This window comes from Cornus florida, unplaced genomic scaffold (genome assembly GCF_030987335.1).
Source record: "Cornus florida cultivar Cherokee Brave unplaced genomic scaffold, ASM3098733v1 CherokeeBrave_3.0.0_Hap2_Chr06, whole genome shotgun sequence".
Taxonomy (NCBI): Eukaryota; Viridiplantae; Streptophyta; class Magnoliopsida; order Cornales; family Cornaceae; genus Cornus; species Cornus florida.
The window spans coordinates 99,782,462-99,795,599 of NW_026775576.1; the positions used below are offsets into that span (position 1 = coordinate 99,782,462).

At 37.0% G+C, this 13,138-nt stretch overlaps 1 protein-coding gene across 1 annotated transcript; it reads right to left on the reverse strand.

Moving 5' to 3' along the window:
• On the reverse strand, positions 1-12,196 carry LOC132313305 (calcium-dependent protein kinase 13). The gene is made up of 7 exons (XM_059812018.1): positions 10,970-12,196; positions 5,921-6,064; positions 5,489-5,641; positions 3,045-3,160; positions 2,796-2,963; positions 646-873; positions 1-564 (listed from the first exon to the last, which is right to left on the reverse strand). The coding sequence occupies exons 1-7, from the start codon at positions 11,604-11,606 to the stop codon at positions 415-417; spliced, it is 1,596 nt and encodes a 531-aa protein (XP_059668001.1). The 5' UTR covers positions 11,607-12,196; the 3' UTR covers positions 1-414.
• Positions 12,197-13,138: the final 942 nt, after the last annotated feature.

Sequence of the window (13,138 nt, forward strand, 5' to 3'; positions counted from 1 at the left end):
TTTGGAGCACAAGAAGTAGGCTACAAGACCTTCATATTCCTTTGATAGTTTATGTACTACAACACTGGCAGGATTCGTCAATTTCACGATGTTAACCAGAACGAAGAACAGAAGGTTAACTAGGGTAAAAGAAGGAAAAAAAATAAAAGAAGACGAACAGAAGGTTGAAGAGGACAGAATCATACATGCATACAAAGTTACAAAGGCAACGTGACTTTTTCAATTATCATTTTGAACAGGCAATTAGATGTACTCACCTCTCCATGACCTTGTAAGCCAGCAATCAGAAGGGGACCTATCTAATCAATGGAACCCCACAAATAATCACAAATAAAGCAAGTCCAATATATGGAGAATGATTCCGGTACATCTCTTGTATGCATAAATGAAACACCGTGCATGCATGTGTATATCTTACTCACTCCCCAAGTTCAGAGAACCATCTTTCATCAGTTTCGTGCTTAAACTGTTGAATCTCCCTCTTGAGTAATGCCGAGAAGCCTTTCTCCAATCGGTCCCAGTTTTCATCATAGCCACAAACTCATCATAGCTTATTAGCCCATCCTGCATTTGTAAAACAAGTAAATGTAAGATATAAATCTGTAGGATCAAAATTAAGTGAATTGTGAACTATTGAATCTTCACCTTGTCCGTGTCAACTTCTTGGAAGATGTCATTGGCTACATCAGTACAATCATCTCCATCTTCCATCAAAGCATCCCGAAGCTCATTTGGTTCAATGTAACCATTGCCATCCTTATCAAAATAGGAGAAAGCCTTGTGAAGGTGTTCATCATTAGCCATCCTTTGTAAATGGAGGGAAACAGCAACAAATTCTCCATAGTCCAGAGTTCCTCTTCCATTAGTATCTACCTGTTGACAACAAAGTTGGTCATTCAAAATCTAAAGCGATGTTTTACTACCGGAAAAACTTTCATGACTCTGAATACTTTCTATAGTTAACCAACCATTAACAAAATGATTTTCACAAAGAAGGATTTTCTATGAGCCACTGGAGTTATTTCTTACTAATTATTTTAGACGACTTCTATGGAAAATTTAATGTTGAAAAGTGGCTGATTTTCAACCTCCATGCTGGCATTTCGATGGCTATTTTTCAACACCATAATGGCAGAAATGAAAAAAGTTATATAGCTGAAAATGATTTAGAAAATTAATCACTCCTGACCTGTATTTTACAATATTTATCTTGCTTTTGGGATCCCAAAAAGTTTAAAACTTAATTACTCTCAAATGGCAGAAATAATGATGCTATAGGTAATTACTTTAAAAATAATAATAATAAGAAGATTCTGAAAATCTACTTTAAATTTTATATATACCATTATTTTGCTTCAGGATAACAAATTGGGAATCAGTACAGTGCTACAGGCACGCACATGTTTCTGGAGAAGTCTGTTTAAAAGAAAACTAGATCTACATGACAGTTCTTAGTATTGGCACAAACGTTTCTTCTCACTGTACTGAAGGACATGACGATCAGATGGTCAAACTGCTAGGCTAGGCTCGTTTAATTGCATTGGTAGTTAAAGATACCTCCCATGAGATCCTTCAGACGTTAGAACTCAGATCATTGGGTAGGAGTTCAAACAAGTTGAGCTAAAGGAGGAAGGTTCAAGAACTTGGCTTGTTATGTCAGACAAGCTACTTGGCTCAACTAAGATCATTTTGTAGTGATTAAGTGGTTAAACGACCACTAGTTTGTTGGTTAATTTTGTTGCACAATTTATGACAATAACAGGAGAAATGAAGTCAGTCGACAGTCAGAAGTCAAAAAGGAACAGAGCCTTGACACAGTCTGTTACCACACACAAACAAAAGAGGAAAAAAAAACATTTTGATGCTAGTGTCTTGTGTCATAGTATTTAAGTATGTCCTAATTGGAGTATTGAAAAGCTCTAGAAAGCAGATAATTTTAGAATTTAATCTTGACGAAGTACTTTCAAATTGCATGTAGCTACAAAATAACCTAGTTTTGTCAATCCTTTCTAATCTATTCCAGGAATTATTGAGATTGGCATGCTAGCTAAAATGTCAAGACAAAGTTTTGAGCTCAAGCTCAACTTGGCTGAGTTAAAACAAGCTTTTGACAAGCAATGTTCCACCGAGCTTAAGTAGCTAGGCTTAATCTAGATCCTATCGCATTCTCATGGTACGTGATATCTACCTTCTTGTAGAAATTCACATAATGGACCATTGGTTAGTTTCTAGACACTCTTGTATGGCTACCATATGAACTGATTTCAAACAATCACATTAAAAAAGAGAAGATGAAGACATAACTATGAATAAAGGTGGAGGTAAGCAAACCCGGTTCTGCTGTGCTTGTGGTGTATTTGGAATGACAACAGACATTCGTTTGATGATGTAATGGTTTCAGTGGTGAAAAAAAAATTGGGATGTTTTTGAGCTATCTAATTTTTAACTCTCTAGGATATTTTATTTTGATTGATTTGTTAATGTTTTTTTTGGTAAATATCAGGAAATTGTGTATCTGTAGCTTTTGTATTTTCCCTTTTATCTTAGTTTTCATTTCCTCTCAGATTATACATTGTGTGCTTATAGGTTGCATGGCTTGCGCCCCTTCACACATTGCTTTATTTATAATAAGTAATTTTAATAAGAACAATAATAACAATAACAACAACAATAGCAATAAAGATTGTGCACCTATTCTATGTGGTTGTTGGTGTCAACATAAATGGCATGATTCATAAAACTTTAAAAGTGAAACTTATAAATGATTATCAAGCATGGAGAACAAGTAGACTCACAGCTTCAATAAGCATCTGTACTTCAGACTCTGCAAGCTGCGAACCAAACTTTTTTAGTCCAGATTTTAGTTCCTCAATTGAAACAATACCGTCATTATCAGTGTCCATCTTTTGGAACAAATCCTTGATGTCTTCAACTTCTTCAGTGGACAAGAAATCAGCAATAACCTGTATATGAAAGTGCCACTTGTAATATTTCTCGAAGTAGTGACAAGAAGACAATGAAAAGGTGTAGAGTAATCAACCAACCCTAAGGGCTTTTCTCTTGAACCTATTCATCATTGAAAATTGCTTAAGTCTAGACTTGACAACATCTCCAAGAGGAACGTTTGGAGCCTTTTTAGCATTTTGAAGCCAAGGATGCTCTGAGAGAAAACACAAGTTTCACATTAGGTAAAACATAAAGAACTTCTAACATAAACGTTCAGATGCCACAACAGCTAATATTCCTTCAAGCATTTACATCAAGTTGAATATTACAAAAACAAATGTCTATAACATCCTTATCCAGAAAAAAGTCAATATTTATAGGGTATTCAAATATTGCATATAATTTTTATGTCCACTTGCATACAATAAATATTGATATCATGCACAATGTGTTATCCTATTGAAATATGTTGTGTTCCATCAATTCTAAGAAGAGTCGCATCAACAAGAGAGATATAAAGTGTAAGTTTTAATTAGAAGTTAGATGTTTACGAAACATTTATGATTCTTATTCTTGACGTCATATTTTTTATATGCTCTTTGGCTGTCATTAACCAAGTAAAATCTACGAAGAAAAAAAAAACGGTGAACCTTAACAAATATATCATTAGTGTAATAAACAACAGAACTTCTAGATTTCTTGTATACAGTACCAAAAAACATATGCTATGGACATGACATAAATGTTATGTTACTTGGGTAGAAATCGTTATCTACAATATTGTACATCAAGTTTGTTCACTTAGTTCTCCCTTTAGCATCACCCACTCATTGAAACTTGTCACAATTGTCTCTTATTGAACAAGCATATTTATTGATACGTTTGTATTTTGATTCATTCCAAAATCATCCACAGACATCAACATTCAAACTTTAGCATACATATTCAAAAGCAACAAAATTTAAAGCCGAGAAGACTTCCCATTCTGGATTCAAAAGTTTTATGACAATTAATGAGTGAACAAAAGGATATCTTGCTTTCCTTCTCAAAGCATTTAGAAGGATGAATTACAAAAAGCCCAAAACTTTTGAGTAAATATTGGATAGACTCCATATTTGTGGCAGAAAGGGGGAGAAAGAATTTAGTTGCATCACTTTACCCCACTCTTACTATGTAGTTTTGCCCCTGCCTGTCTCTCTATCGTGTAAAAGCACACATGTGGTAGCCAAAACACAAATACAAGATGTTCTAAGACATTGGCATTACACTTGTCCCAAGGCTTTTGGTATTTGTGACCAGGCTCCGTGGAGTTCAGATTATTAAGCAAGCATTAGTGCTCATGTTAATTGAAGCATCACTGAAGTTGCATTTGAAAGCTAACTCCAGCATTATTGGCACTGTACAAGAATGTTCTTCGAACACTTTTTGGACATGTCAATTATATGAAAATAATTTTCATAAAGTTAGAAACTTACATAATATTTCTTAAACAATCCACCCCCAACCCCACCCCCACCCCCACCCCAAAACAAAACAAATGATAAAAGATATCACAAACACTTCTTAATAGGAGTTTTGTTGACCATATTGGAAATAAGATGAAAAAACCCAAATTGATCAACTTTTTTTCTTTAACAAAGAGAAGACTTAAAGTTGATAGTGTTCTCATGGGCTACATAAGTCAAGCATGCAATCAAAACTTTTTGATAAGAAAAATGATATAATTGTGAGGAAAGGATGATAAAATAATTGGTAAATTAGGGATGTGCATAACAACTATATGAATTATATTTATCAAGTTTCCTATTTCCGAACAATGAATTGCAATTATGAGAACATAGAAATCAAAGTTATATGCTAGTCCTATATAAGGCATGTACGCATATATATTTTGCACTAGAGTGTCTGCATCCCACCTTTCTGTATGAACACATATATATACATTTAACATTTCATGTTAGTGCATTGGTATTCATGTACATGCCTCTTAAGTCGCATTCTTATTCTGAAATATCAAGCATACCAAGAAAGGCCAAAGAGTAGATGCTTCTTTAAAACATCTAGTGCAAGTTTGTGACTCCAAAACAAACTTGCATATACGGCAATCTATCACTTGGATTTCATTGGACAACTCATATAGCTTCTTTTGGAACCCTATTAGATTTTGAGTGGAATGAATTTAGGAGTTTGTACGGCGAACCAACCACCTTAAATTAGACGCTCTTTATAGAAATCCATTACAGTTTTGTGTAACCAACAGAGTAGATAAAGAAGATGCTCTCAAATGATGCAAAAACTCAGATGCTAGACTGGCTTCGCAACCAAAAACTGCCTACTGCACATCCATTGCCCCTCTCCCCTCTTCACTAACAGAAAAAACACATAAAAACGAGAGAGAGAAAGGAGAACACAGTACAAGAAGGAAAAAAAAAAAAAAAAAAGATGTATGATAGTAAACAAAAAATTACATCAAATGCCAAAATCCCAAAGATGCAATGCATACTTAAATGCAAAAAAGTGTAATGCAGACAAACAAGCATACCAAGCACTTGTTTTGCAGTTAGTCGAAGCTTCGGGTCTGGTTCCAACATCAGACGGACAAGATTCTTTGCACTCTCTGAAATATTTGGCCAAGGTTCTCGTTTAAAATCTATTAGCCCACGCAGAATGGCTTGTGCAACCCCTTGTTCGGACTCTACATTGAAAAACTTGCTTTAGGTAGATGGTAAAGCATTTTACCAGTAAAATGCAGAAAGAGCAGCACTAAAAATCGTGGAAGGGAGAAAATGTGAACAAACCAAATGACATATACATGGCCATGTGCCCATATATACTGGCATGCCATGCACATATGTGTCTGTGTGTACAGTTCCCTTGCTGGCATGTTTATACCATCACACACATACATGCAGAAAGAAAGAGAGAGAGAGAGAGAGAGAGAGAGAGAGAGCACATTTCATATGATCATATTTACCAGCCCAAAAGGGAGGAACCCCACACAACAATATATAGAGGATTACTCCTGCGCTCCATATATCTATTTCTGGTCCATAATTCCGCTTGAGAACCTCTGGAGCCATGTAATACGGGCTTCCAACAATTTCAGAGAACCTCTCACCTAAAATTAAGAATTCAAGCATTAAAAAACATCAGTGAGAAATACGAAACATGTCTAGAAGTATGTACATGCATAAATTTGTCATTTTTCTAATTATTTGTATGATTCTAAGATCCTTGATCTGGTATAAACCATGTCACTCATATATGGCCTAAATCTCTAGAAAGTTATACTTACATGTCAATGTCAGAATTGTATAACACTCTAGCAAAATCAGGAGTTAGATAGTAGGACCTTGTACAGTGCATTGAGTGCAACTTCTGAAATAATAATGTTGACAAGTTCGAGAGCACCAGAATCAGTTCATACTTCATCCAGAGTTGACATTGGTATACAGATTTTTATACATTAAAAATCTGTATACCATCAACCAACAGTGAACAAATTAGACTGGCTAGAATCAAAATGTCAGTTTGGTTCAAAAAATAGAGAATTACATAAGACCGTTCTATGAGAAAAGACCATTAGCTCAGATTCTAGGGACAGTTGCCAAAAAAAAAAAACACCTATTAATAAAGCAAATCTTCGAATTGTGTTCTCTTTTCTCTGAGAACATAACACTGCTTTATAAATACTGAACCAAACACACCTTAGTCCTATACAAAGCATCTCCTTAAACAATTGTCCTAGCTAATTTACAATTTCTACACCTCAATTATTATTACCTCCAGAGGAGGGTTATCTCGTGCCGTTTTGGGAAGGGGAGAAGGGGTTGGTACTCCCTTGTTGCTAGGATCCCAGGATTCAGATTAAGAGTTCGGGACGGCAGGGGAATTCGTTTTTGGGAGTATCTGTGGTGTGGTGATCGCCCCTTGGCTTGTTATTTTCCCGATTCTTCAGGATTGTTGTTGATAGGCACGCCTTGGTTCCCAACTATTATCGGCTTGATAGCGGGAGTTAATTTGGGATGGGCGCTACTCGAGACATTTTTAGGATTGGGAGTTGGATCATGGATGATATCTTTTGTTTTTTGGAGCTTCTCTATCGACAGGAGTTTGATGGTGGAGGTCCGGATTTCCTTGTTTGGGTGCCTTCTTCCTAGGGAAGGTTCAATGTGAGTTCTCTGTTTAGATACCTCTCGGACTCTTCTGGGCCTGCGTTCCCATGGAAGGCAGTTTGGCATACTAGGGCTCCGCTCAAGGTGGCATTTTTTTCTTGGAAGTGGTTTGGGGCAAGATTTTGACGCTTGATAACCTTAGGAGGAGAAGACGAATCACTATCAATTGGTGTTGCATGTGCAAGAGTAAAGGAGAATCAGTTGATCATCTCCTCTTGCACTCTCCTCATGAGTGTTGGAGCCTTCAGTTTAGTCTTTTTGGAGTTCCATGCTAGGTCCGCAAGAGTCTTGATCGATGTCTGGAAAGGGTGCTTTCTGGGATCCCATGCCCGTATTATTGGAGCGTGGCGCCCTTATGCCTTTGATGGTGTTTAGAGGGAGCAAAACAGAAGATCCTTTGATGGAGAGGAATCTTCTATTAGGATCTTAAAATATCTTATTATTAGCTCTCTTTTTTGTTGAGTTATGAGAATATATTGTATATTTATAGAGGAGATAGTTGTTTTGGGGGTTCCTTGGGTTCTTAGGGTCCCTTGTGGCCTTTCTGTAGTTTTTGGGACGTGTTCCCCTTTTTGAACGCTTTCTAATACATTCTTAAAAATGATTATTACCTCCTATCACAGTTACTAAAAAAATAATAACTAGCATTCTTTAATCACAATGCATATTTCTACAAGATGGTATATAATAGAACCGAGTAAAAACACTACATTTATAAATCTTAATGTGATGTGTTTTGGTTTGCTTTTAGGCTGTCTCTGTTCTGAAAGTCAACGTGGGTAAGAGTGCGCTTGTCCCTGTGGGGGAGGTTCAGGAAGTGGATTCTCTGACTACTGTTTTAGGATGTGGGACGTGACATTTCCCTATTTTATACTTGGGTCTGCCGCTGGGGGACTCGGTCAGGAGGGTGGGAAGTTGGGACCCGGTGATTAAGCGGGTTGAGAGAAGATTGGCTGGTTGGAAAAAGCAATATCTCACCAAAGGTGGTAAAGATACGTTAGTGAAGAGTGTTTTGTCAAGCTTACCAACATACTTTCTTTTGCTTTTTCGGATTCCAGCCTCTATTGTTGGAAGACTGGAGATGCTCCAACGTAACTTCCTTTGGGGGGGTCGTGGGGAGGAGTTTAAGTATCATCTTGTCAAATGGGAGCAGGTTTGCAAGCCTCTTCAGTTGAGAGGTCTTGGGATTAGTAGACTGGCCCCTTTCAACAGTGCTCTCCTAGACAAGTGGCTTTGGAGGTTCGGCAATGAAAGACATAGATTATGGAAAAAGGTCATTTCTTGTCGTTTTGGGGAGGAGAGAGGGGTGGTTAGCTAGGCCTGTCAGGGCTGCTTATGGTGTGGGGGTGTGGAGGTCCATTGGGAAAGGGTGGGATGAATTCTCCAAACATATTAGATTCAGAGTTCGGGATGGAAGTTTTGTCCGGTTTTGGGAGGATTCCTGGTGTGAGGATAGGCCTTTGGTTCTTTTGTTCTCAAGATTGTTCAGGATTGCTGTTGACAAACATGCTGTGGTTGTTGACTGCTATCGCCTTGATAGCGGGACGTTGTCTTGAGATGTGCGATTTCGGCGATCTTTTCAAGATTGGGAGTTGGATGATGTCACTGGTTTGCTGGCCCTTTTGTACAGACAGGAGTTGGATGGCACTGGTGCGGATTCCCTGATTTGGGTGCCTTTTTCACAAGGGACTTTCCAGGTCCGGTCCTTCTTTGTGCGCCTCTCTGGTTTTCATGGTATTCCCTTCTCGTGGAAGACGGTGTGGCTTTCTAAGGTGCCTCTTAGGGTGGCTTTTTTTGTGTGGACTGCAGCTTGGGGTAAGATTCTGACTTTGGACAATTTAAGGAAGAGAAGACATATCATTGTTAATCGGTGTTGTCTTTGCAAGTGCTATGGAGAGTCCGTGGATCACCTTCTACTGCATTGTCTTGTTGCCTATGATTGTTAGAGTCTTATGTTTGGTTTGTTCGGCATACATTGGGTCATGCCTCGGACTTCTCAAGAGTTGCTTGATATCTGGAGGGGCCAATGGGTGGAGACTTAGGCTAGAGACTTCTGGAGGGTGACCCCTTTTTGCGTTTGGTGGAGCCTTTGGAAAGAGCGGAATAGAAGATCTTTTGATGGGAAGGAGTCCTCCATTGGAGCGCTGAAATTTTCTATTATTTGTACCCTTTTTTGTTGGGGTTGGGGGAGAGATTTTTCTTCTTTTGAGGATATTGTGGACTTTTTGAGCTCTTTGAGTCCATAGGTTCCATTTTTTTTTTGTGTAATTTGGGACATGTTTCCCTTTTGAACGCTTTCTAATACATTTTACTTATCAAAAAAAAAAAAAAACTTAATACCATATTCTCATTTCTTTCCTTGATACTCTGTTTTATATAAATATAATAGAGCCAAGTTTTTTTTTTGATAAGTTAATCGAACCGAGTTTTTGAGGACATGAATAGAAGGAAATGCCATATTGAATTAAGAACTCAATATGCATAAGATAAATTTAATGCTATTCATCACCTAATTCATTCCAACACAACAGATTTCAAAAGTTAATATATAACTTTAGCATTCGAATAGCATTTCACTAATCATCTACTGTAAAAAAAAAAAAAATGCCACTCTTGCATTTAGATCTACCTCATTGAAATCCAACTATTGGATTTGTGCAAGCCTACAACCATCGTACCACATTCTAAGTATCTAGTGTATTGTGTTACTGTTCTTGTTCAACATATAAAATGATCCCTTGTTTCATATAACATTGAAGCCCTCCCCAACCACATGGTAAAATACTTAAGTATATAAGTACTTATATTTTGTTCTTTAAGATGTATATTATTCTGCAATCAGATATAGGTTGTTAATGTTAACTACGCTGGGCAGTTCAAACCTTTGTTTACCTACAATAGCAACTGGTGGCAGGTTCCAAGTAATAAGATGATTAAAGAACACACTTTTTTCCTGCACATTACCCCACGATCAAGCTTCAACCAAATTGAAGGAGCGAGGAGACAGGAGGGTGAGTCGTAATAGCTTAACTAAGGTTCATTTGCTACAGATAGTAAACCTTTATTTCATTGTATATATTTCAAAAAATTAAGAGATCAAAAAAGTAACCCTCAAGTCAACTTATTCCCATGTGGATCCCGGGTGTGATGCCAGCAACTCCGCTTAGGAAGCATTTAAAATAAGATGAAAATTAGGAGGCAACCACATCAGCATTCTATTTGTACTATAAGAGTGAGGAAACCAATTAGGATCATTTAAGCAAAAGACCTATGTGCACTCAATGAGAGTGATAAAGTAGTTGTAGCCTTCTAATAAAATCTAAAAGGAAAGGGGAAATTAGGGTAGGGATCTGATCCTAATAACTATCAATGGGATAGAGAGGCACTACATCAGTATCTATGTGCTCTAAAGGAGAGAACAAACCAATTCTAGCTCAGACATTAGTGAAGCACAAAATTATGTAAACTACACTTAAGAGTCAATGCCTATTCTTTAATTTGCTTGACACGATCTTAAATGTGAACTTTTAGGATTATAGGTTCTTCATGATATCTAAAAAATTACTGTGCATATAAAGTTCCCCGAACAAGTCTTAGCCAACAAAACTTTATAATAGAAACATCTAGCTAAATATAGGAATCCTTTAGTAAAATAATTATGAACAAAGATATAATGTACAGATAAGGTAATTGCTATTACAATTCTGAACAGTAAATTCAACATATAACAAGTAAGGACATACTTTTATTGATTCCCCGCTTAACATAATGCTTAGTATCTAAGAACTTATACAGCTAATTTACTCTTTCAGAATTAAATATTACGCAAAAACAGTTTAAAATTTTACCTGGGTTGAAGAAGATCGACAAGCCAAAATCAATGGCTTTTAAAGGCGAATTCTCCTTCTTATTCGCAAATAAAAAGTTCTCCGGCTTCAAGTCCCGGTGGATCACTCCATGTTTGTGGCAGAGTTGTACAACCTCCACAATAGTCCGTGTAACAGCTGCGGCGGCGCGCTCGGTATAATGCCCGCGAGCAACAATCCGATCGAACAGCTCGCCACCCTCACACAACTCCATAACCAAATGAACCGCATTGTCATCCTCACAAGCCTCCTTCAAGCTCACGATGCTCGAATTCTTCGGCAAATGCTTCATAATCGCCACTTCTCTCCTCACATCCTCCACATCCACCGCCGTCCGAAGCTTCCGCTTCGAAATCGACTTACACGCCAACAACTCCTTCGTGTCGCGTTCGATACACAGATACGTCACTCCGAACTCACCACGACCTAGCTCTCTATCCACCAAGTACTTATCTTCGATGTTCCCCTTCGACAAATCGGCTAACACAGTGATCGTCTTCTTGCCACCACCGGAGACGGCTCCGGAGCGGTCCTTCCGGCCGTGATCGTGGCCGGAGAAGTTCGAAGACTTGACGTCCTCTCGGGCGACGGCAGCCGGAGATCTGCAGCAGTTTCCCATGAAATCAAGCCAGATTTGAACGAATCGGATCTCACAAAACCCTAACCCTAAACCTAGCTACGATCTCACATGGTAACAATGAAGAAACTCTAACCCTACGAGTAGGGAGAGTAGAGTAGGAGCGAAGAGAATCAAAATGTGATTGATTTGGAGAGAGTGTGTGTTGTGTGTGAGAGACTGTGTTAGGTTCTGCAATTAGTGCTGTGTACGGTAACGGCTCAGATGCTTTTGCAGAGTTCTTTCGATTTTAATTTGCAGATATACACTACTATGTATGGTATAAATAGATATATAATACTCCGTAATTGCTTTGGTAGATTTTGATTTGCATAGGTACATAAAATTCAAAATACTAGCTTTTATGGGGTACTTTTTACATAAACAATATATACTGTATGATCTAAACGACTACATATGTAGTAATTAGTAATTGATTTTGTAAAGTTTGATTCTAATTTTCATATAGATATATGTATTGGTTGCTGTGAATTTTGTCGGCTAACAGAAGGGTGGGATGGGAAGTGGGAACGGGACGGTGAGGAAGAATAGGGTAGGTTTATATGTTGGATCTAGTGATGATGCATTGTTGTGTTAATGGATCTTTTCTCAGGCTATTTTAAACAAATACCTTTAGAGAAGGGACGGTGTGACAGGTTGTTAATTATGGGCCCCCAAGTTTGGCATATGGGCAACAACAATCAATAAGTAAAAGTTTTTCATTGGTACAAAGTTTGGAATCACCCTAATAATTTGAGAAGAGTTAAGATTTCACAATAATCTTAAACACCCTGACTAATAATTACATATATAAATGATTTTTTTATTTTTTATTTATTTCTTATGACAATTTTAAAATTTAATAATATTTTTGTTATTATAACTTTTAAATATTTGACTCTATTACAAAATATTACAAGTTTATATTTGTTCAAATTTGAATTGTATTTTTTTTTTTTTAAATATATATATCGGGCTCCCCAATTCTGATGCGGGGCGTTTCAAATCGTATTTTTTAAAGAAAAAAAATATTGATGAGTGGGTTTTGGAAAGAAGTGTCGCTCCCGAACTTGCCCTGTTGATATCCCTATCCATTAATTTATCAAATGAACCTTTATATTTATGTGCAACCTACAAATTATTTTAGTTTTTTATTCTCCATTAGCAAATGTATGGGGAAAAAAATAAATAAATAAGTGGCTAAAAAAATTTTGAAAAAAAGGGTTATGTGTGACTCACCTGACATACTAATACTATATTTGACCAATATTTGCTTTATGTGGATTGTGGACCAAGTTAGTTTTGGGAAAAAGTATACAAGGGACCCGTTTTTGGTATCAAAAAAAAAAAAAATTGTTTCAACTATTTTAAATCCTATAGAGTTTTTTTGTTGGAAACAGAGGCATTAAAAGTATAAATTATGGATGACTTTAAAATAAATTTCGTTAATAATTTTTTACGGATCTCTAGATGAGCGCATTTCTCCCCGTAAAGAGATGAACGTGGTATATTTACTTTCTCAAATCCGTTTCCGG

Excerpts from the sequence above, each read along its gene's own strand:
- LOC132313305 (XM_059812018.1), bottom strand. The coding sequence starts at position 11,606 with ATGGGAAACTGCTGCAGATCTCCGGCTGCCGTCGCCCGAGAGGACGTC. Across the intron at positions 2,964-3,044 it reads TCAAGAGAAAAGCCCTTAGG|GTTATTGCTGATTTCTTGTC; the intron begins GTTGGTTGATTA and ends TTTCATATACAG. Across the intron at positions 874-2,795 it reads TACAGATGCTTATTGAAGCT|GTAGATACTAATGGAAGAGG; the intron begins GTGAGTCTACTT and ends TGTTGTCAACAG.